Source organism: Garra rufa, chromosome 8, assembly GCF_049309525.1.
Source record: "Garra rufa chromosome 8, GarRuf1.0, whole genome shotgun sequence".
In the NCBI taxonomy this organism is placed as follows: Eukaryota; Metazoa; Chordata; class Actinopteri; order Cypriniformes; family Cyprinidae; genus Garra; species Garra rufa.
In genome coordinates this window covers 34,682,797-34,708,238 of record NC_133368.1, presented here as the reverse complement: position 1 = coordinate 34,708,238, position 25,442 = coordinate 34,682,797, and the positions used below count along the sequence as shown (strand labels likewise).

General features: G+C 36.7%; 1 protein-coding gene across 1 annotated transcript in view; it reads left to right on the top strand.

Moving 5' to 3' along the window:
- lrp1bb (low density lipoprotein receptor-related protein 1Bb) overlaps positions 1–25,442 on the top strand; it is a 414,599-nt gene that overhangs the window by 355,285 nt on the left and 33,872 nt on the right. The window contains exons 57-69 of the mRNA XM_073845088.1: positions 3,448–3,629; positions 3,793–3,992; positions 4,303–4,491; positions 5,552–5,700; positions 5,815–5,908; positions 9,525–9,641; positions 10,140–10,259; positions 12,752–12,871; positions 17,827–17,943; positions 20,207–20,313; positions 20,632–20,764; positions 24,357–24,463; positions 25,256–25,388. Coding sequence (XP_073701189.1) covers positions 3,448–3,629; positions 3,793–3,992; positions 4,303–4,491; positions 5,552–5,700; positions 5,815–5,908; positions 9,525–9,641; positions 10,140–10,259; positions 12,752–12,871; positions 17,827–17,943; positions 20,207–20,313; positions 20,632–20,764; positions 24,357–24,463; positions 25,256–25,388 — 1,768 coding nt within the window. The remainder of the gene's footprint in view (positions 1–3,447; positions 3,630–3,792; positions 3,993–4,302; positions 4,492–5,551; positions 5,701–5,814; positions 5,909–9,524; positions 9,642–10,139; positions 10,260–12,751; positions 12,872–17,826; positions 17,944–20,206; positions 20,314–20,631; positions 20,765–24,356; positions 24,464–25,255; positions 25,389–25,442) is intronic.

The window sequence follows — 25,442 nt, the reverse complement described above, 5'->3', positions numbered from 1 at the left end:
GGTTCCGCCCAGCCTTCCAGAGCCTCCGCTGGTTCCGCCCAGCCTTCCAGAGACTCCGCTGGTTCAGCCCTGCCTTCCAGAGCCTCCGCTGGTTCCGCCCAGCCTTCCAGAGACTCCGCTGGTTCCATCCAGTCGTCCTGAGATTCCTGTCTGCCCAGTTCTGGTCACGGAGCTCATGCATGGACTGTTCCCACCCACCCTCCCTGCTGCTCCAGTTCCGCCACCTCTGTCTCCTGACAGTCCCTCTGCTCACCCACATCCCACCTTCGGTGCAGAGGACTTGCCGTGGGACTGCCAGTCTCCATCGGTGTCCAGACTGAAGGACCCCTCACCATCACCTCCAGTCTCAGAGTCCTGGACTCCACCTCGGCCCTCCGACCCTGCGGCTCCACCCCGGCTCTGTGCTCCCTCGTCTCCGTTGTCGGCCGTCGGCCCACCAGCTCCTCCGGGCTCCATCGTCTCTCCGGCTCCGCCCCGGTCAGTCGTCGCCCCACCTTCGCCTCTGGACTCTACTCCTCCGGCTGCGCCTCGTCACTCCGTCCTGCCGGCTCTGTGGACCTCCTCCCTCCCGTGGGCACAGCCTCGATCCTCTGTCACTCCGGCTCCGCTGCGTACCTCCGGACCTCCATCTCCGCCGGGGTCGCCAGAGCCTTGGGTTCCGTCTTGGCCCTCCGGATCCTCGGTGTCACCTAGGACCATCGACTCTCCGGTTCCGCCTCGGGCTCCACCAGCTCCACCTCCGTCGGTCGGCCCCATGCAGGAGCCAACCCTTCCTCCGCCATGGCTTCTCCCTCCGTCGGCTCAGCCTCAGTTCGTGGTTCCAGTACCCCTACATGGACCTGGCCCTCCATCCCTCCCCCTGTTCCGCCTCCGCTCCACCACCCTCCAGGTTGTATTAGGTGGTTAGAGCGTCTGGAAGCCGCTCCTTGGGGAGGGGCTCTGTCACGTATCTGGTCTATCCTGTCATTATGAACTCTTGCACCACACATCATGGACTTCATTTCCCACAAGCCACTGCTCTAATCACTGCATTCACCTGCTCTCACTTTACTGATTACTGGTCACAGCTGCACCTCATCACACTGTCTGCATTTAAGCCACTCACACACACAGCCACCTTGCGAAGTATCGTTCCATATGGTCGTTATTCTAAGCGTTTCTCTCTGTGTTGGATTATCTGTGTATGACTCTGGACTGTGTACCCCGTTGACGATTCCTGCTTCCTGCCATTGCGACCATTGCCTGTCTATTGAACTGTTTCCCGGATTACCTACGTTATTCCTGTTTTCTGGTGATTATTCTGGCCTGTTGACGATTCTAAATAAATGCTGCAAATGGATCCGCACGTCTCTGACTCTCTCTGTGACAATACACCTTGCAGAATCTGCAAAATGTTAATTATTTTACCAAAATAAAAGGGATCATACAAAATGCATGTAATTTTTTATTTAGTACTGATCTGAATATGATATTTTAATATGATATAATATGATATAAATAAGATGTTTATAATAGTCCACAAGAGAAAATAATAGTTGAATTTATAAAAATGACCCTGTTCAAAAGTTTACATACGTTTGATTTTTAATACTGTGTTGTTACCTGAATGATCCACAGCTGTTTTTTTTATAGCTTAGTGATAGTTGTTCATAAGTCCCTTGTTTGTCCTTAACAGTTAAACTGCCCGCTGTTCTTCAGAAAATCCTACACGGTCCCACTAATTCTTTGGTTTTTCAGCATTTTTGTCTATTTAAACCCTTTCCAACAATGACTATGATTTTGAGATCCATCGTTTCACACTGAGGACAACTGAGGGAGTCATATGCAACTATTACAGAAGGTTCAAACGCTCACTGATGCTTCAGAAGAAAACTTTATATTATAAAGAGCTTAAATTATAAAGAGCTGGGGGTGAAAACTTTTTTAATTTGAATATATATATATACATATATATATATATATATATATATATATATATATATAGGCAAAATAACATTTTAATTTTGTTCAGAAGTTTACACCCCTGGCTCCTATTGCATCGTTTTTCCTTCTGAAGCATCAGTGAGTATTTAAACCTTCTGTAATAGTTGCTTATGAAGTCCTTTAGTTGTCCTCAGTGTGAAAAGATGGATCTCTCTGTTGGAAAGGGTTCAAACACACAAAAATGCTGAAAAACCTACTATCAAAAAACAACTATCACAAAAACACACACAGACACACAAACACACACATGTTGGGTTTACATGTTTTATGGGGACATTCCATAGGCGTAATGGTTTTCATACTGTGCAAACCGTACTTTCTATCGCCCTACATCTACCCTACACCTAAACCTAGCCCTCACAGGAGATTGTGCACACTTTTACTTCCTCAAAAAAACTCATTGTGCATGATTTATAAGCCTGTTTCCTCATGGGGACCTGAGAAATGTCCCCACAAGGTCAAAATCTACTGGCATTCCTATCCTTGTGGGGACATTTGGTCCCCACAACGTGATGAATACCAGGTACACACACACACACACACACACACACACACACACAGCTCTGGGTCATTCAGGTAACAACACAGTGTTAAGAATCAAGTGTATGTAAACTTTTGAATGGGGTCATTTTGATAAATTCATCTATTATTTTCTCTTGTGGACAATATGTAAACATCGTATCTGAAATATTTTTTTCAGGTCATTGCTAGATAAAAATAACATTTTGTAGATTCTGCAAGGTGTATGTAAACTTTTGACCTCAACTGTATACCAAACAGACAGAATAACTAATTTAAAGAAATAGTTACTTCAGAAAAAGATCATTCTGTAGTTATTTATTCACTCTCATTCTGAACCTGAATGACTTGAAGTATGAAAACTCTTTTCTATGCAATTACGGTGAATGAAGACTGAGGCTTGAGAACTATATCATTCTGATTCATGAATGAATCATTTCACAACTTCAGCAAAATTCATCCATTGTGAATGACTCATTCTTTTGATTTGCATCTTTTCAGTTCACACTGGTTCTTTCATGATTGATCTGGTTCTCAATTCTGACTCTAGATGATTACATTTCAGCCTTTTCCTATTACAAAGCTGACTTCAGAGGACATATACAGTCTAGTGTATTATATGGACTACTTTAGTAGTTTGCTTCCTGTTTTAAAGCTTGAAAGCATTTCCTCTTTAATGTAACTGAATACAAAAAATGAGTCCTTGATTACACAATTTCTACTTTTGTGGCAATTTCTACTGACAAAAAGAAAATCATACTGGTTTGGAACAGCATGAAATTGAGTAAATAATGGCCGAATTTTCCATTTTTGGCTTAACTATTACTTTAATGACCTGTTTACTTATTTTCTTAACACAAACACTCCCATTATCCTACTCGCTCATTAAAGTACTATTATGTGATTATAGTGACTGATCTGAATGCCTCTAATATGCTTTATTAGATTGTTCACCGAACAGCTGTGCCAAGTGCGCTGGCTGTGGACTGGATTGGGAAGAACTTGTACTGGTGCGACGTGGAGAGAAAGACGCTGGAAGTGTCCAAATCTAACGGTTTATACCCCACCGTCTTAGTGAGCTCTGGCCTGAAGAACCCAATGGACCTGGCTCTGGATGCTCAAACCGGGTACAAATGCTTTCTTTTCAAATTTGCACAATGTCCTTTTTACCTCAGCAAGTCACAAGAAAAAGAACAAATGCATAGACCCCAGAACAATGGGAATTGCTAATCTCTGCTTGAAACAGCTGTGAGGAGAGTTCATGAATGCGGGTCACTCTCTGTTCCTCAGGTATGTGTTCTGGATTGACTGCTGCGAAAATCCTCACGTCGGGCGAGTTGGCATGGATGGCCAAGGCCAGAGTGTTATTGTGAACAAAGAAATCTACAGCCCCTCAGCTCTAACCATTGACTACACAAACAAGAGAATCTACTGGGCTGATGATAATCACATCTTTTTTGCCAACATGGACGGTTCACAGAGGCACCGAGGTACAAAATGAGTCGTAATTTTGTTCTGTCTTTTTTTTTCACGTATTAGATTACTGGACCATAACAAGGCAGCAATTGGATAAAAGAACCGCAATAAAGCCTTTCAACAGTATAATAATGCAAGGCCACAATCTTGTATGTATATGCGTGTGGAAATTGCAAAAAAAAATCTGTGCTTACAGTACTTTCAAAAAAGTTAGACTAGAGTACAGTAAATTTAAAAGTTGTCGGATAATGACTGAGTAAATCACTTATATATCCAGTAATGCAACTTTAATGATAATACATGGTATGATATTCTGTACCTCAGTTCCTCATGACCACATCCAGGGTGTGATGGGGCTCACGCTGTTCGAGGACTTCATTTATTGGACTGACGGGAAGTCCAAATCTCTCCGTCGAGCTCATAAGACCACCGGTGCTAATGCTGTCGAGCTCCTGAATTCATGGCAAGCCATTAAGTCTGTCATTGTCTATCACCCGCTGCGCCAGCCTGAAGGTAGAGACTGTTTCAAATAAATATTATATTCGTTTTACACTTGGTTTGTCCAGAAATAAAAATGCTGTCATTATTTACTCACTCTTAAACAGCTCTTGCAATTTATAGAGACTTAAAATCTTGGTCTGGAAGATCTGGACTGAAGTGCATATGCTTCATACAACTTTTACATCATACAACAATCTAAAATAAAATGTAAAGTATATAAATTATATATTATATTATATTAATTATAATTATTGCACCAAACAACTGATGAAGGTGTTTGGATGAACACTAAAACGTCTTGTGTTTTTAAGTATGTTTGTAAGTCCAGTGTTTTTGTAAATTAAACTTATTTAGAAGAAACTTCTACCTGGATGAATGAATCTCCACAGGCAATGTTTGAAACAGTTGTGCTGCCTAATATTTTTTTTGGAACCTGTGATTCTTTTTTTAGAATTCTTTGATGAAAAAAAAATTAAAAAGAACAGCATTTAAAATATAGTGATAGTCTTTGCTATCACTTTTTTTTTTATATAAATTTAACACATCCCTACTAAATTAAAGTATTAATTTCTTACAAAAAAAAAGAAAGAATAAACATTTACTGACCCCATTTTTTATTGTAGTGTATATAGTTACATATTTTAAATAAATGCTGTTCTTTTTAACTTTTCATTCATCAAAGAATCCTGAAAAAATGTATAACAGGTTCCCAAAAAAAAAAAAATTAAGCAGCACAACTGTTTCCACCGATAATAAATCAGCATATTAGAATTAATTCTAAAGGATCATGTGACACTGAATACTACAGTAATGATGCTGAAAATTCAGCTTTGCATTATATTTATATTTGAAATTATATTTCACGTTGTAATTATATTTTACAATATAACATGTTTTTTTTTTTGTATTACTGATTCCAAACTTTTGAATGGCAGTGTATGTTCACTTATGCTGGGATTTTATAATGTTTTATTGTCATTTTCAGATCTTATTTAATATGGCAAGAGCTGTTTAAATATTATTTTAATATAACCTACAGTAATCACAGGCTATTTCTACCTCATTTCTACAGTCCCCAAACACCAGTGTCAAGTGGCCAATGGAGGCTGTAGCCACTTGTGCCTACTTTCTCCTGGTGGAGGCCACAAGTGTGCCTGCCCAACTAACTTCTACTTGGCCGCCGATAACAAGACGTGCCTGTCCAACTGCACAGCCAGCCAGGTCTGGATGCCAAAATGATGATTGCATGTCATTAGTCGGAACTGCAATGATTGTTCCAGTTTGCTTTACCCATAACTGATTGACCTTTTTCGATGCGGTGGACTTGTTTTGCAGTTCCGCTGTGGAACGGATGAATGCATCCCATTCTGGTGGAAATGCGATACGGTAGATGACTGCGGTGATGGGTCTGATGAGCCTGCGGATTGTCGTAAGTGCTTAGCTTCCAATGTTACCCAGCTTACACTGCATGCACTGTTGTTTTTGTTTTGAACTGTTTGTAATATTCATGCGGTGTCGTAAGCAGGGGTTTTAAGAACAATTGCGTGGGGCACATTATAAATCTCATCAGCCTCTCTTTACAAGTATGACTCTGTTTTATATGCCTAGTTGCCACGGTTACACTCATATGAGACCGGCTTTAAAGTGAATGTTTCAAGAAACGTCAGCAGTATTGTGTTTTTGTCATGCAGGTTTAATAGGAAGGCCTTGTGACAGCTCTGATTATAAAAATGCATTTTTTTGCCAGACAACTTTGCTTTTCTTTTGTTGTTCACAGTAGATGGCTCCCTGTAAGCTGCTCAGCGCTCTAACTTGGGTCATGAATATTAATTGTGTTATGTGATGTTCTGATTTGCTGAAAGGCAAGACTAGAAGATGAGCACAAGCCATGTTGGATTACAGTTTACCGCTTGCGTGTTAGTCAAAACGGCTGCTTGGCAGAAGCTTCTGCTTGGTCTTAAAGTCAGCAAAGTCTTAAAGTCTATGCATATGTTTATTTATTTACTTTCTTATTGAATTTTTTATCAGAATGTTGTATTTTATCCTTTGGAGGAACAGTAGTTCTCACTGGTGATATATGTAAGATTTCTTCAATAATTGTGTCTGAAAATACCCAGCCCTTTCTTACAATTGACTGCAATTGTGAGCCTGTAGAAAGTTTAACAGCACCATGTTTTTACTTTGAACGTGAAGCACTTACATTTATTTAAATAAATTTCAGCCGTTTGAAGTTTAATGATCACATTCACGTTCCATAAGAGCTGTTTTCAGTCCACAAATTTAAAGCCTCTTAAAATTATAATTTAGACATTTGTTAACAATTTCTTTTCTTCTGTGTCTTCGATGCATGTTCATGAGAGTTTCAGAAAGCTCTCGGATTTCATCGAAAATACTTTAATTTGTGTTCTGAAGATGAAGATCAGGTTTGAAACAACTTTAGAGTGTACTGTATACTGTCATTAATGACAGATTTTTTGGGAGTGAACTATCACTTTAAGAATTATGACCTTAAATTTCACACAACTGAATTTTGTTGGCTTTTTAAGGACCCCATGGGGACTTTTTTTACTCACAATTGTGCTCCTAAATATATTTTACAGTTTGCACACATCTGTTTTTACTCGCAAATGCAAATGAACGCTCACAAGCCTTGAGATCTGCCTCCATCCAATCAACAACAAACGATGGATAGAACCAAGTCCCTACCCTACATTTTTTCACTTAGATGTACATCACAATATGGAAGAAAATATTTGTTGCTACTTCAGTTACATTGCAACTTTAAAGTAGGGCTGTGATGATAAATCAATGCATCACAATTCATTGAACGATTTCGAATGCATCGCGATTCTCTCCGGAATTGATACTGAGCTGTTTTTTTTTTACCGCAGTTGTTGCTCTAATCTAGTTTTTAACTACACACCCAAATGCTCAGAAAGAACACTGAAGAGCGCTTGTGCGTTCGGTCATGAAATTTCACCTCTACTGACAATGCTTTTATTTTAAAAATACATTGTGAAGCAAAATGGAAACTTGAAAACATGCCGACAGACAAGACATGGGGTAACGCATTGCAAGTAATGCGAGTTACATAATCAGATTACTTTTTTCAAGTAACTAATAAAGTAACACAATATCTGAGTTACTTTTTCAAATAAGTAAGGCCAGTTACTTTGTTTTCCCATTTATTGACTGACAACTCTCCTGTCCCCATGTTGAGAGAAATCGGGAGTAAGTGCAGAGCTGAGCTTTGCTAATAAGCAAAAATTACTTTAGATAAACTAACATTCATGCTTAATTTTTTTTTTTTTTTTGAGCTTTCTTCTCCTGCATTTTGCTGTACAGACGTTAATTTACTTTTCCTTCATTTCACTTTTGGTGTGAAAGGGCCTTTACATTTACCAAAAATAGAACTTTTTATTTAAAAAACAAACAAGCCCAAATTTGAAAAGTAACGCAAAAGTAATGTAACGCATTATTTTCCATAAAAAATAACAAAGTAGCATAATTAGTTACTTTTTAGGGAGTAACACAATATTGTAATGCATTACTTTTAAAAGTAACTTTCCACAACACTGCCGTTTTGTGGCTCTTTAATGTGTCGTGACAGGTCACAGTATTGCCTTAATAGATCAGTCGACACGTGAAGTGAACGCATTTTCTTATTTACTTAAAGCATGAAATAAACATGAGTGAACATCAGAACAAAATTTATTTTAACCACGGAAAGATGTAAATACACACAAGACTGCCGTAATCTACTCTTCTGTTTGTTTGTTTGTTTGTTTGTTTGTTTGTTTGTTTGTTTGTCGGACAAAATGGCATATTCTGCATTGATTTGTCAGATCACCTGTCAGTCAAGCTGTTTGCAAAGGGTCAATTGGAAGCAAGCAGAGTATGGACGTATATAAAGCATGCAGTGCCAACTGCTGTTAAAAACTAAGAAATCAGATGATATATTTTGACACACTGTATTTCTCCCAACTGTTCAAATTAACTCAAGACAAAACCGACTGTATTTACATGAATACTCTCCAAGATGGTGCATTTTGACATTATTTTTCGTGTAAGTGTGTAGCAATAACATGCAATAGAATGCTTAATTCAGCATTCACATGCTGACTGAAAGCCGCTTTCGGTGAGCCCGATTTGGGTATGTGTATGCAAAGAAACCAGCAGGCTTTCAAGTACTGGCAAGACTTTTAAACACATGTGAATACTGAATGTCACTTTCGTAATAATGCATCGAATCAGTAAAATTTCCATCAACTGTCCCTGGACTCGGCTATAATTCCCGAGTCCGAAAAGCTTGAGTCCGAGTCAAGTCCGAGTCAAAATGCATTCGAGTCCATGACAAGTCCGAGTCCGCTAAAAATTGTACTCGAGACCGGACTCGAGTCCGAGTACCCCAACTCAGAATCGATTTGATACAGAATCACGCTGCATTCAGAAAATCTCCAGAATCGATGCAAAATTCTCGTTTATTTTCCCAGCCCTACTTTAAAGTCATTGTTTTACACAGCCAATGACAGTATCACAGTGTGGCATAGCAAAACAAAATGCAGTGGTTATTTTCCAAACAAGTGGAGAAATTTTGTCATTTCTAAAACTGGCACTCCTACCAGTTAAAATGGGCTTTGATATTACCACATGCCAGTGCTGTTATAAACAGTATGAAGATGAACTGGTTCACAGCTTCACGGTAGACTGACCTTTAAGTCGTGTGAAAGGCAGAACGTTCGTTCTTTCATTTTTGTTTCCATTGAGCTTGTTTTTAGATTCACTTTGTGGCTTGGTGATTCACTTGAGCAGTACAAACAGAAAATGACAGGCTGCCAATAGCTGCTGTTAATAGGTGGAACCTCCGTTGTTCGCTAAAGGGCAGGGGGCATTAAATATCGTAGAAGTGCTTTTAGAGAAATAATGGAACGTGGGTTGACTCGCCCATTTCAGGCAACCTCACGCAGCTCAGGTTTAAAAACACACACCTATGTGCAAATTGCTTCGAATTCTCTGGAGTTCACTGTTAATCATCATTTTTGCAGCGGAATTCAAATGCCAGCCTGGGCGTTTTCAGTGTGGCACTGGCCTTTGCGCCTTACCTCCCTTCATCTGCGATGGAGAGAATGACTGCGGAGACAACTCGGATGAGGCCAACTGTGGTGAGCAGAATAATACATACGAAAGCTGTTCTTAAATGCCATGTTCTTACTGACAGATTTGTTGCTTTTTCTCTCTGCGTGAGGCTATCGGGACTCCCTTGTAGAATTCGGTTCCTGTGAAGTATGTGGCGAGCACGAGTGAGAAAAATCTGCCTGGAATTTTCATCAGCAGCAAATCTTCTTTAGCACAGCTGTCTCTGAATGTTCAATTATACAGACTCTTGCCGCTATCAAACGATCGATATCCACTTTAGAAGTATTAGAAAAGAGTACAGGGTGTTTTGTCATTTAACGATCGGAATTGGGATGTATTGGACCAACACCGATTTAAGATTCTAGACGTTTAGTGCTTTTAACACAAATAATATTGTTTCTGCAATCATCTCAGCTTTATTCTTATTCTTATTCGAAGCCACCGACTGGAATATAGATGATCGTGCTGCATTGATCCGGCACCCAGACGGTATTTCTCACTGTAATGTCTTCTCCCATTTGCAGATACATACATCTGTCTGTCAGGCCAGTTCAAATGCACCCGCAAGCAGAAGTGTATACCATTAAATCTTCGCTGCAACGGACAGGACGACTGCGGGGATGGCGAGGACGAGACAGACTGCCGTAAGCTACGCCATGACACTCTCTGCTCCCTCCATTAACCACTGACAATAATGGGCCTCATTCTTGTAAACTAAAGGGTGTTGTGACAGAATTGTTCGAACTCTGCCAAATTTGGCTTTTCCCCTGTGAATTTAATGATCCAGACTGACAGATCTCAAATGTGGCTTTTATCCCACCAAACGAGTTGGCTGGTTTGGGAGCTAAAAGGATAGCCAGGTGCTTATTAGGTATTCTGAAAGGAAAGTCCCTTTCCAGGGAAAAGTAGCAATACTTGTCAGCAAGTAATAAAGTCACCTGGAGTGGAAATGTGTAGAAGCTTTTAGAAAGTACAAAACTAAATAAAAAAAAATTGAAGAACTAAAGAAAAAAATTGTCATAGTTGTCTTTTTTTTCTAATAGTTGTCTAATTTCTAATCATGGACATTTCCACCACAGTCACTTCCAAATGAGATAAAGGTAACACTTTACAATAAGATGACATTTGTTAACATTAGTTAATGTGTTAAATAACATGAACAAACAATGAACAATACATTTATTACACTGTTTATTAAAGAATACTCACCCCCTTGTCGTCCAAGATGTTCATGACTTTTTTTCTTCAGTCGTAAAGAAATTACGTTTTTTTAGCAAGACATTTCAGGATTTCTCTCCATATAGTGGACTTCTATGGTGCCCCTGAGTTTAAACTTTCAAAATGCAGTTTAAATGCAGCTTCAAAGGGCTCTAAATGATCCCAGCCAAGGAAGAAGGGTTTTATCTAGTGAAACGATCTGTTATTTTCTAAAAAATTTACAATTTACATACTTGTTTAACCTCAAATGCTCCTCAAATGTATTCTGGTTCATGACAGTTAGGGTAGGTCGAAAAACTTGCATCTCATTTTCTTTTTCAACTTCCAAACATCACTGTTTTATCTTCTTTGCGTTCTCACTTTGTTAACACTGGGTCGGTATGATGATTTTGAAGTTGGAGGAGAAAATAAGATGGGAGTTTTTCAACCTACCCAGAGCTAGACAAGATGAGCATTTAAGGTTAAAAAGTATATAAATTGTAGTTTGTTTGTTTTTTTGAGAGAAAATAGCCAGTCGTTTTACTGGATAAGGCACTTCTTCCTCGGCTGGGATCATTTAGAGCCCTTTGAAGCTGCATTTAAACTGCATTTTGGAAGTTTAAACTCGGGGCACCATAGAAGTCCACTATATGGAGAAAAATCCTGAAATGTTTTTCTCAAAAAACATAATTTCTTCACGACTGAAGAAAGAAAGACATGAACATCTTGGATGACAAGGGGGTGAGTAAATGATCTGTAAATGTTTGTTCTGGAAGTTAACTTCTCCTTTAATCTTTGTTAATGTTATCCAATGAAAATACAGTTGTTCATTGTTTGTTCATGTTAGTTCACAGTGCATTAACTTATGTTAACAAACACACTTGGTTTTAAAAGGCATTAGTAAATGCTAAAATTATTAATAAATGCTGTAGAAGTGTTGTTCAATCTTGGTTCATGGTATTTACACTTATGTAGTTACTAATGTTAACTAATGAACCTTATTGTAAAGTGTAAACCAAGATAGTTTAAAATATTTTTTTAATAAAATGGCAGACAGTTTGTCTAGTTAAGGTTTGTATTTTATGAATCCAAAATAAACACATTTAAATATTCTGTTAAAATAATGTATTATTCAGCATGCTTTCATAAAAATCCTGTTCTGTGATTTAAAAAAATGTATAAAACTGGATTTTTCTTTTACCTTGATTTTTCTCCAATTTACATATTTCATCTCAAATGTGCATAACTTCACTGCCAGCCTGATTTACAAAAACACAAACTTGAAATTATTGAAAAAACATTGGTCAAGGTCACAAATGAGGAAACTGAGGTGAAACTCAATATAAGCCATAAATATTTTAAAACAATAAATAATGAAATAGTTTACATGTGTTTTAGCCTTTTTGAGATTGTAGTTTTTAGGTGTTTTTAGGTAGTGTTTGAATTTTGAATTTATTATTTATGGATATGTTCATATTTTTGAGTGTTTCTAGTGAAGTCTGGACTTTAGACAGTAAAGTAGTTAAGTGGATGCATTAAAGTTCACAAAAGATTTTTTTTTATTTGACCTTCATACAACATAAAAAATAAATTGAGATCTTTTAGTTATAGTAAAAAATAACCTCTGCAATATAAAATTACCTGTAGCTGAAGAAATGCCATATATCACTCCCCATTTGACCTTCTCACGACCAGCTTTGACTAACATTTCTAGGCTGTCATTTCCTCCATTCTTGAACGGTAATTGCAGAAGACCTTGTCGTATTGTAAAGAAAGTGGAGATGTCACATATATTCTTCAGTTATGGAATCACAGTCATATGTATGACCTTTACAAGTACCAGAAGTTTTGTATGCTTTTTTGCTCCTCAAACTCTTACAATAGCTTTTCACTGGCCTTATAAATGACCTACTATTTTCTGTCTACCTTAATGTTCCAGCTGAGAGCACATGTTCTCCAGACCAGTTCCAGTGCAAGGCCACCATGCATTGCATCTCAAAGCTCTGGGTGTGCGACGAAGACCCAGACTGTGCTGACGGTTCTGATGAGGCCAATTGTGGTGAGTGAGCCGCAGTTATTATTCACAAATCAGACCCTCGGTCAGCCACACGCACAGACCCGTCTGAAAGTCTGATTGGGGCTAATGTCAATTCTGTATGCTCCCGCAGTCTTCTCTCTCTCTGATGGAGTGAGGCCAGCTTTAATCATGAACCACTCGGCTTTTATTAGCTGTGGCTTGTAACAATTCCCCTGGGCCTGTTTTGTTGCCTGAATGCCTGATTTAGTTTGACAGTGGCACATCAGCGGTGGCCTCACATATTGCATTCTTCCTCGGCTATGCGTTTCCAGACATTTAAAGTGCCGATACACTGGCAAAACAATTTCAGAAGGTTCGCTAGGCATATTTTGCTTTGAGTAGTTTTCTATATTCTATACTGAGCAAAAAACCGGTGTACCTCGTTTTATTAGTACCACTCATTTGATCTATACTGAAAATACTGCAATAAACAGTAGAGGTTCACCTAAATGTCTCTATAGGCAGCTGCCTTCTATGACAGAACCCTAATTGAATTGTAACCTCGTAAATGACAGATTTGGAACACTCTACTCCAGGCTGCATATAAATAATGTTCATCACATAAAGCACGCAGTAGACTTCACTCGTGTTTGATTTCAACAGAGTTTTCCTTTAGCACGTAGCTAAACAAAATATGCAATGTTCTAATAAACACAAAATTACATGCTGTTTTTTTTTTTTTTTTAATGTTTAAAGATACAAAAGTTTGGGGTTAGTAAGATTTTTTTGACATTTTTAAAGAAGTCTAAATTTATTTGATTAAAAATATAGTAAAAAATCTGATATGCCTTATTATCAATGTTGTGCTGGATTCTTTGATGAATTAAAAAATAATACATACATACATATATATATATATATATATATATATATATATATATATATATATATATATATATATATACTCTTAAAAATAAAGGTGCTTCAAAAGGTTCAATGCCATAGAAGCAATGCCATAGAAGAACCATTTTTGGTTCCACAAAAAACAATTCAGTCAAAGGTTCTTTAAAGAACCATTTCTTGCTTACCTTTTTATAATCTGAAGAATGTTATTTGCCACAAATTAATTAATCGTAATTAAAAGTGACAATAAGGACTTTCATTGTTATATACACTATTAAAAATAAACGTTCTTCAGATGTTCTTCTATGGCATCGTGAAGCACCTTTATTTTTAAGAGTGTATATAACAATGACAGTCTTTATTTTCACTTTTAATTAAGATATCTTAATAACCCCAAACTTTTAAACATTTGAAGTGGATCAAAACATTTCATCAAAGTTGTCCTAAAACCAAAACAATACCCGTTTTTGTCTTAGGACAACTTTTTTTTGATCCACTTCAAATGTTGACTACTGTAGTCTTCAATAAATCTTTTTCTTCTTCTTTTTCTTCTGTAAAATTTTACCTCAGTATAATAAAATAATTGCAGTTAATCTCATAAATTCTGACTAAAAGCAAAGGAAATATTACTATTATCAAATTTGTTGAAGATGCATATAAAATATGTTAAATTATGTTAAACATACAGTATGTTCAAGGAGACTTTCACAAGCCTGACAGTAAGTTTTGTAAAAGAGTAAAGATTAAAAAAACATGCCTTAAATAGGCTGCCTACTGTTTGTGAGCGACTCACTAAGTTTTGAATCTGAGCCAAAGTCTTTTGAACCTCATTAATGATTCATCAGAAGATTCCCTTGACAAAGAGGTCTAACTCTAAAACATTAGACTTATTAAAGATCTATACTGCACGCTGATGTTGTTGCTTTCTTAGGCTCACATCTTTGTAGAAAATCGTTATTTATTTGCGGTGTGGACACAGCCTCAAAGTGGTTGTCTTAAAGCTAATCGTCCTCAATATATGGTGTATAAATAACACTGTGACACATCCCAGCAGGGATGATGAACATGGCTTTCCCATATCGGTCGACAAAAGAAATGAAATCAATAACTTGGCTGTTGCAAGGGGAACATTCACATTGTCGGAATTTGATTGAGAAAATTGGTTTGATTGCATTGGCTGAACATATCTGATGTTGTTATGGATTACCAGAAACTCAGGGAAAAATCCCCCAAATGAGTGACACATCAGTGGAACAGTAGAGAGGTCACTTCGTAATTGAGGTGTGACGGGCTCCTCTGGTGTCGCCATTGATTTTTCAGATGTGACACACTTTATCTACATCGGTCTGCGAGTAATTATAGATCTATATCTTGGCAATTGATGTCAAATGCTGCAATTAACATAACAGGCGAGCTTTATTGATGCTTACCAATTTGTCTTTGGTAATATTGGGAATTGCAGTCACACAGAAAGTGGATATTCATGTGGATCAGTGGATGAATTTTACTTTTACAGAAATATTATTGTTTTATTGACCCAGTGTTTACAAAGCGAACATGCAAAAGAAAGTAGTGCTCTTAAAAAAAAAAGATAAAACAACAATGTCGGGCGATTTTGAAGTTAAAGTACCATTTTGTACACAGGTGAAGAACTAAATTGAGTGACCTTTCCAATGTGATTACGTAATCCATGAAGTCACGGATGCGCATCGCAGAGCTAGTGCAAGATGAGCATTTGTGGTTAAAAAGTATATACATTTTTACTTATTTAGAAAATAGCTGATCGTTTCGCTAGACAAGACTCTTATTTCTCAGCTGAAATCATGTAGAATCCTGGAATGTTTCCTCGAAAACCTTAATTTCTTTTTAACTAAAGAAAGACATGAACATCTTGGATGAAATGGGGGTGAGAAAATCATCTGGAAATTTTAATTCAGGACAGGAGTGAACTAATCCTTTAAGCAGTGGCTTTTATTTTGTTACATTCATTAGTGTTTGAATTTGTATTGTTGTAACTAAGAAACATCTCACATATTTTTAAACAATAAACTGTATTTTTTTCTCAGATGCCAGTATTTCTAAATCTCTAGCTTTATTGGTACTTAATAGTTCAGTTTTGGTAATACTGGGAATTACAATCATATGCAAATAAGTGAAAAGTCATGTGGATTTATTATAATCAGTAAATAATTCTGTTTTCACATGAATATGCATTGTTTTATCTCAGAAAACTGTGTATTTAAAGATTGATTCACTCCAGAGACTCTATAATTTCCTGATAATTTACCCCTATGTCATCCAAAATGTTTATGTCTTTCTTGGTTTTTGAGGAAAACATTCCAGGATTTTTCTCCATATAGTGGACTTCAATGGTGGCCAACGGGTTGAAAGTCCAAACTGCAGTTTCAATGCAGCTTTTAAAGGGCTCTACACGATCCCAGCTAAAAAAAATAGGCATCTTATCTAGTGAAATGATTGGTCATTTTCTAAAAAAGAAAAATGTATATACTTTTTAACCACAAATGCTAGTCTAGCACTAGCTCGACTTCACATGTGATGTAGGCAGAAGCACCGACCCAGTGTTTACAAAGTGAACATGCAAAGAAAGTAAAATGCTCTTTACAAAAAAAGGTAAAACAACAATGTCGGTTGATTTTGAAGTTGAAGTACCTTTTTGAACCAAAATACACAGGCAAAGAACTAAAGAGTGACCTTTCCAACGTGATTACCTAATGTATGAAGTCACGGATGCACATTACAGAGCTAGTGCAAGATGAGCATTTGTGGTTAAAAAGTATATACATTTTTCTTTTTCTTTTTTTAGAAAATGGCAGATCGTTTCGCTAGACAAGACCCTTATTCCTTGCCTGGGATAATTTAGATCGCCTTAAAGCTGCCCTGATACTGCAATTTGTACCTCCCATTGAAGTCCACTATATGGAGAAAAAATCCTGGAATGTTTTCCTCAAAAACCTTCATTTCTTTTCAACCATAGAAAGAAAGATATGAACATCTTGGATGTAATGGGGTGAGAAAATAATCAGGAAATTTTAATTCAGGAGTGAACTAATCCTTTAAGCAGTGGCTTTTATTCTGTGACATTCGTTAGTGTTTGAATTTTTATTATTATTTTATTATTGAATTTATTATATTATTATTTTATTATTTTCTCAGATGCCAGTATCTTTAAATGTCTAGCTTTATTGATACTTACCAGTTCAGTTTTGGTAATACTGGGAATTACAATCATACGCAAATAAGTGAAAATTCATACATTTAGTATAATCAGTGAATAATTCTGTTTCCACACAAATTTATATTGTTTTATCTCAGGAGACGTTATCTTTTGCAGTGGCTTCTATGTTGTAACTTTCATTAGTGTTTGACAGACAGTTTTTATTATTGTAACTAAGAAACATCTCTCATATTCTTAAACAATATATATATTTTTTTTTTTTTCTCAGATGCCATTATCTCTTGATGTTTCTTTATATGCTTTCTGTCGTCATATGTCTGGGCCACATTAGAGAATGTTTAAACAGAGGAATCTGTCAAGGGAGATATTCTAGGATGCTCTTTTATTATTTCTCACTAATGAAAACTGGCAAGTATTTGCAGCTTAGCCTGTGTTCTTAGGGAAAAAAGAAAAAAAGACATGTAGCTCTATCTACTGTAAACAGAGTTATGATCCGATGATGTGGTCCTGTTCATTAACAATTCATCTGGGCTGTAACACCTCAGAAAGTTCTTAGGTTATATAACATAAACACTACACGTAGTCAGGAAAAAGGTAGAATGAGGTTCTTCAGAAATGTTAATCGTAGTCGATTGTGCCCAGGTGACAAAGTGTTTGATGTTACGTGTCAATTGTTCAGGTTATTGAGGATGGGAGCTATCGGCAGCAAAGTCAGGTATCTCATCTTATGGTGCGTTAGCCTCTTGAGTGTGGGCATGTTTTGAACTTAGTGTCAGATCCGGGCCCGGAACCCTGAGGAAATGATGATTACGTGTCGAAATGCGGTAGCACCGCATTAATATTCATGCACTTTTGATGCCATTTTCATCTGTGTGTTTGTTTGTGTCTGATGAAAAAGATGAAAAGACCTGCGGACCTCATGAATTTCGCTGTGAGAATAACAACTGCATCCCGGACCACTGGAGATGTGACAGCCAGAATGACTGCGGAGACAACTCCGATGAGGAGCATTGCAGTGAGTCGCTCTCATCTCTCTGAGCACAATAACGCTTTTTCCACACTTGTGTTTGTACTAAATTGTTTTAACTGTCAAGAAACGTTCTGAGGGATCTTCAGAGGCCAGTTTCGCAGACTATTTGAAGAATTCTTCTTGGCTGTTTGTTTACCATTTGTCTGTTCCCTTCTGATCTTGCCCACATTGCCACAAAGAAAGATCAACTATTTATGTGTTTTATGCCATGTCATTTTTTACTTATGTTCCAAAGCCATATGTTCTTTCCATTCAACTGTTTGTAGATATCATGGGCTGTCAAGCTTCAAAAAGGACAACAAACATGAATGGGGGAAAAAAAAAACATTTCTATGCGACTTAATAGCCTATGATAACTAGAAACTAGATATCTATGGTAGTAAAAAAAAAAAAAACGAAAAAGTATGTGTATGTATATGTATGTATGTAAATATATATATATATATATATATATATATATATATATATATATATATATATATATATATTTTTTTTTTTTTTTTTTTTTTTTACTACCATAGATTAAAGTAATATATAAAATATTAATATATAATATATTAAAGTAATTAAAAAATAATTGATCAAATTTTGTCAATAAACAAGCCAATTAAAGTAATATATATATACACACACACACACACACACACACACACATATGTGTTAATATGTGATATATATATATATATATATATATATATATATATATGTGTGTATTATATAAGTTATATATATATATATATATATATATATACTTAAACTTTAATTGACTTGTTGCTGCTTAAAATTATTTGATACTTTGATAAATTAAAAGTAAAAAAGAACACCATTTATTTAAAATAGAAATCCTTTGTAATAAGCCAATTAAAGTAATATTATTTTTTAATTTAGATTTTTTTATTATTTAAATTAACAAAAAATATAAATATGTTTTATATTATTTGTTGTTAACAACTATTTATAAATATTAATGCTATCTATTTTAGATGCATTTAAAATAAATGAATAATATTATAATACAGTGGTATTTTGCCAAATAAAAAAACTGTTGTTTAATTTTGGAAGCAATAAATTAATAAATTACTAAAGTTTGGGATCGGTAAGATTTTCAAATGTTTTTAAAGAAGTCTTTTATGCTCACCAAGGCTGCATTTATTTAATCAAAAATATTTAGTGAAATATTATTGCAGTTCAAAATAATGGTTTTCTATTTTAATACGCTTTAAAATATAATTTGTTCCTTTCATGCGAAGCTGAATTTTCTTCAGCCATTACTGTGGTCTTACAACATACAATCATCTAACATTATCAATTTAACACATCCTTGTTGAATAAACGTATTAGATATTATAATAATATTTTTTTATGTACTAACCTGACTTTTGAACGGTCATGTACGTAAATTATTACAAAGGATTTCTATTTTAAATAAATAGTGTTCTTTTTTACTTTTAATTTATCGAAGTATCCTCAAATAATTTTAAGCAGCAAAAACTGTTTTCAATATTGATAATAAATCAGCATATTGAAGGATAATGTGACAATGAACACTGAAGTAATGACTGCTAAAAATTCTGCCTTGACAATAACCCACATAAATATTTTTAGAAATAATAAAAAAGAACTTTTTAAAATTGTAATTATCCTTCATAGTGTTGTTTTTACTAGATTTTTTTAATCAAATAAATGCAGTCTTGGAGAGCATAAGAGAGCTTTTTCGAAAACTTTAAAATCCAAAGTATTTTTAGGTATTTTTGTACTTTTGAAATTACTGTTAAGAAAGCATACAAGCATACAGGTTTAAAATGACAGGAGTCAAGAGTAAATAGCGAGCATGTATTATGTCCAGGATGCCTTTGCTCTAATGGCCCTTTTTCCTACATTTATGTTGTTAAATCAACAACCAATTTCAAACCGTTTATATTAACAGATTTTTCTAACCACCCAACATGTTTTTCTAGCCATTACAGTCTGTGGGCTCTCTTTGAGAACAGCCCTTTTAGACGTTCTAATTGCTGATTAGTCTGCAAATAGCTCCTTTTAAGTTCTTGGCAAACTTTCAAGAACCTTGGAAACAGATGGTACAATGCCAATTCATGTCCAAGTGCGAGGCCACTTTAGCAGTTTTGATTTGCTCTCGGCTGTCCTCTGTGAAGGTTTACCTCAGTGTTTTCAATACAGCCAGCTTCACAGGGCACGGCCAGGGTAGCTGTGCCACTTTAGCTGCCTTATTCTGCTTTCCTCTCTGCAGAGCCGGTGACCTGTAATCATAAGGATTTTGCTTGCGCCAGTGGGGACTGTATCTCAGCACGCTTCCGTTGCGATGGTGACTACGACTGCGCTGATAATTCAGATGAGGTCAGTGAATGCTGGATGTCATTTGAGGACAGCGCAGCAGTTGTCTTATATTCCCAAACATTCGGTTCAAGCCATTTGTCGCAAAGCTGTTTAATCTTAGTTTGCTTACATCATTAGTTTTCATACTCTTATGGCGACACCATCAGCAAGACAGTGGGTATTTTTAAAATTTGATTTGCAAAACTTTAAATTCTGTCCCAACTGTGTCCCAGAGTATTATTGATAAAAAAGTGACAAGCCTGAAAATAATACAAATGATACAAACCGAAGTTTGAGATAACACCGAAGTGAATTCCCCCTTGCTTTGTGCATTTTCAGAAGGATTGCGAGACACACTGTGCAGAGGATCAGTTTCAGTGCCACAACAATCTCTGCATCTCACGCAAATGGTTGTGCGATGGACAGGAAGACTGTAAGACAGGAGAAGATGAGAGGAATTGCCTTGGAACAGGTAACTTTATCAGATTTTGAGGTCTGAAGTGTAGCATTTCTGCACCACTAGCATTACCAAACATTCCCTGTCAAACACATAATCCCACTCCAAACTCACGCCAATGCACCAATGCTTCAGATTCTCAAATAAACTTTTTGTCATAGCTGCAAAAAGCAGTATATTTTTGCCCTTTTTGTCTAATGAAACCTAAAAATGACTTATAGTTGTCTCTGCACATTAACCTGGGATGGTTGACAGTATGCAAACACTGAGAAAATAAACATTTCAGCTTTAAATGGTTCATGGTTACATTGGTTACAAATGCTGTAGCTCCCTTTTTGTCTTTTAGAAAGTTTGTGCATAATAAACACAAGTGCCTTAGTCAGCTCTCTAGTGTTTACCCTTTAGTTAAATTTTAATTTCACCTAAGAACTTATTTAGATGCCTCAATATTTTATTATGTGTGTTTTGCTTTTTAAACAAAGATGTGTCGCATTCAAATTCCAAAATCGTGTTGTTGTTTTTTTTGCACATTAGGCAGCATATTTGAATTTAGTAAACTATTTTATTAAATATTTTATAATATTATTTCTATTTTGAGTATAAGCTTACTATTTGTTGCAAAAAATCTGGTACCGTTTACCCCACAGCTATAATTTTAGAAAAATGCAGTAATTTATGACTAACTTTTAGCCAAATAATTTATATGAGCAATATCACACAAATAGCATTGCGACATGGCTGTACAGTGAGGAAAAAATGATTTGATCCCCTGCTGATTTTGTACATTTGCCCACTTACAAAGAAATGATCAGTCTATAATTTTAATAGTAGGTTTATTAAACAAGAGAGAGAAATAATTTTTTTCCTCACTGTATATGGGCAAGACTGAGATTCAGCCGTAGGTAATCACAGCATGCCGATATACAGCCATGTCGCATTGCTACAAATGTGATATTGCATTTATACAACAGTTTGACAGCACAAGTTTGTAAATACATAAGAAACAACAATGGAGTGTCTTTAATAACTCTCTTTTGTGCAAACTAATTCCTTCCACCACAGATTCAAATCTCAGTTTGACAATTTAACAGCTGAGGCCAAGATTAATGATAATAGATTAATGAGACTAAATACTGCTCGTTAGATTTACCCAGAACTAATTATATCTGACGTTTAACCACTATATAGAGGCACCAGAGCCAGCAGCAAATTTCAGAAGATCTGGCCAAGGTAAGGCTGCTCTCGACAAGTTCATGAGCGCCAAACGGCCACATCTCCGAAGACCTCGAAACAAATTTTCAAATAGACGCTATCTTTATTAACAAATACCATATTTGAAATCTAAACAAGTACATTCACCCCTAAAAAAACTTTATTATGCATAAAATTCTAAAGAATTTGGGCATCCGCAATAACGCTTGCTGTGAAAAATACAGCAAGTGGACTGATACAAACAGTAAAACAGTTGGAGTTCCGATATCACTAGAATATCGCACTCCTCTCAGATTAGAGGACCAGAAAGAACTGTTACTGTATATATAAACTTTTAATATATTGCCAATTCATTATCATGGGCGATATATATTTTAGGCCTATATAAATTGGTTTTGACTTAAAATTCATTTTCCCTGCTACACTAATAATTTCTACCTGATCTCATGATGAAAACGTACCAGTGGGAACTTTTTCGCAAGAAGCAAAATATGTATCAGTAAGTACATATCACTGCCGTTCCCAACAGAAATTCACACTAGAGGCGTTAAAACAGCAAACACTTATAATCGTTATTGTACACAGTTATGATTACTGCTCCATATGTTTAATTTTCTGGACATAACAAGATTGCTCAGTAGCTCAGTCGGCACGGAATTGGATTTAGGATGCGGAATCCTTGGGTACGAATCACGTCAAAAACATGACTAATGATGAAAGAGCTGAAAGATGAGAGATTGAAAAACAAGCTAAAACTGGCTTTGTGATTTTCCATCACATTCGCTTATTGTTTATACTATTGGGTAGGTTTAAGTGTAGTGCAGATGGTACGTTGTTGTAAAACATCACCGAGCATTAGAGTTACGCCACTCAACGGACATTTCAAGTTAGAACTGCGTTGACGCATACAAAACCAATGAAAAAAGAACACTTTTAGTGCCACTCAGTAGACATTTCACATCGAATATGTTACAAAACACACATGGTGGGTGCAAAAAAGATTAGAGGATTAGCGAACTTTAAAAGGCATGTTAAAAATATTAGATATATTACAGTCATGGCCAAAAGTTTTGAGAATTACATAAATATTGGAAATTGGAAAAGTTGCTGCTTAAGTTTTTATAATAGCAATTTGCATATACTCCAGAATGTTATGAAGAGTGATCAGATGAATTGCATAGTCCTTCTTTGCCATGAAAATTAACTTAATCCCGAAAAAAACTTTCCACTGCATTGTTAAGAAGGCTTCAGGGCGTCCAAGAAAGTCCAGCAAGCGCCAGGATCGTCTCCTAAAGAGGATTCAGCTGCGGGATCGGAGTGCCACCAGTGCAGAGCTTGCTCAGGAATGGCAGCAGGCAGGTGTGAGCGCATCTGCACGCACAGTGAGGCCAAGACTTTTGGAAGATGGCCTGGTGTCAAGAAGGGCAGCAAAGAAGCCACTTCTCTCCAAAAACAAACATCAGGGACAGATTGATCTTCTGCAAAAAGTATGGCGAATGGACTGCTGAGGACTGGGGCAAAGTCATATTCTCAGATGAAGCCTCTTTCCAATTGTTGGGGGCATCTGGAAAAAGGTTTGTCCGGAGAAGAAAAGGTGAGCGCTACCATCAGTCCTGTGTCATGCCAACAGTAAAGCATCCTGAGACCATTCGTGTGTGGGGTTGCCAAGGTATCCAAGGGAGTGGGCTCACTCACAATTTTGCCCAAAAACACAGCCATGAATAAAGAATGGTACCAAAACACCCTCCAACAGCAACTTCTTCCAACAATCCAACAACAGTTTGGTGAAGAACGATGCATTTTCCAGCACGATGGAGCACCGTGCCATAAGGCAAAAGTGATAACTAAGTGGCTCGGGGACCAAAACGTTGACATTTTGGGTCCATGGCCTGGAAACTCCCCAGATCTTAAAACTTGTGGTCAATCCTCAAGAGGCGGGTGGACAAACAAAAACCCACTAATTCTGACAAACTCCCAAGAAGTGATTATGAAAGAATGGGTTGCTATCAGTCAGGATTTGGCCCAGAAGTTGATTGAGAGCATGCCCAGTCGAATTGCAGAGGTCCTGAAAAAGAAGGGCCAACACAGCAAATACTGACTCTTTGCATAAATGTCATGTAATTGTCGATAAAAGCCTTTGAAACGTATGAAGTGCTTGTAATTATATTTCAGTACATCACAGAAACAACTGAAACAAAGATCTAAAAGCAGTTTAGCAGCAAACTTTGTGAAAACTAATATTTGTGTCATTCTCTCAACTTTTGGCCACGACTGTAAATTATGTAGGTGATTCAGCTTACTCACTGACAAATCTTAGCTCACTCTTCCTGTACACATCAATTGTGTTATGTATCTGTACGTGAGGGTGGATTTTTACACATCATCTGTTTTGCAGTGCTTCCCTCCTGCTCTCTAAATGAGTATGTGTGTGCCAGTGGAGGTTGTGTGTCTGCCAGCCTGAGGTGTGATGGACATGACAACTGTCTGGACAGTTCTGATGAGGTCAGTCCTCTAGCAAGACCCTCTCACCCTACATCAAGCGCTCCTCTCTCAGAAGCTGTGCTCAAGTGCAGTAGTGAAACAAAAACAAAGACATGTACAAGTAGATATATTGGAAAAAGATTTGAGAGAGATACAACCAGCCACTATAAAAACCCCTCTAGGAAAAAAATAGATCACAGCAGATAAAAGTGGACAAACCGGTCAATCAGTTCAACTGAAAATCAACAAGAAAAACATTCAAAACTCATCCTGCTTCCATAATCTGAAATATATCTGAATTGAAAATAAGGATTCTGCTGAAAGGGAAAGTAGATCAAAAGCAGAGCATGTTATTACAGTTCACTGAAGAATTCTGACAAGCATTTTTTTTTTGGCATAACATGCACTGATGAATTGTGCAGAATAAAACCAGAAGCATGTATTAAGAAAGAGAAAAAGTAATTTCACCTAATTTCATAGGTTCCCTACTAATTATTATTAATTACTTTAATCAGATACAGTAATCAAAAGATGCAAAACTGAAGACATATACAGTGTAGAACACTAGTACCAGATATGTGAGTTCAGATGATATGTGCATCACACAAGCAATTAATAACATGATGGCATATTGTTTTCAATTAACTGTGAGATAAACATGCACCATATTGGAAACATTTCATGTTTTGAATATCTTGCAAATATACATCTTGACTCATGTCCGACTCCATGGAAACAGAGGTGTTCTGGACATTCAACAGTGCAGAAAATTCTTCCTCTTGAAAGTATTTTTCATTGTTTTGCTCACACCAGATGGACTGTGTCAAGGAGTGCAAAGAAGATGAGTTTCTGTGCAAAAACCATGCTCACTGCATCCCTAAACGATGGCGCTGTGATGACGTGTTTGATTGTGTGGATCACAGCGATGAGGAGAACTGTGGTCATGGTATGAAGACAGTTTATAATGCATTTACTAACCAGCAGCTTTTGAGGCAACTTT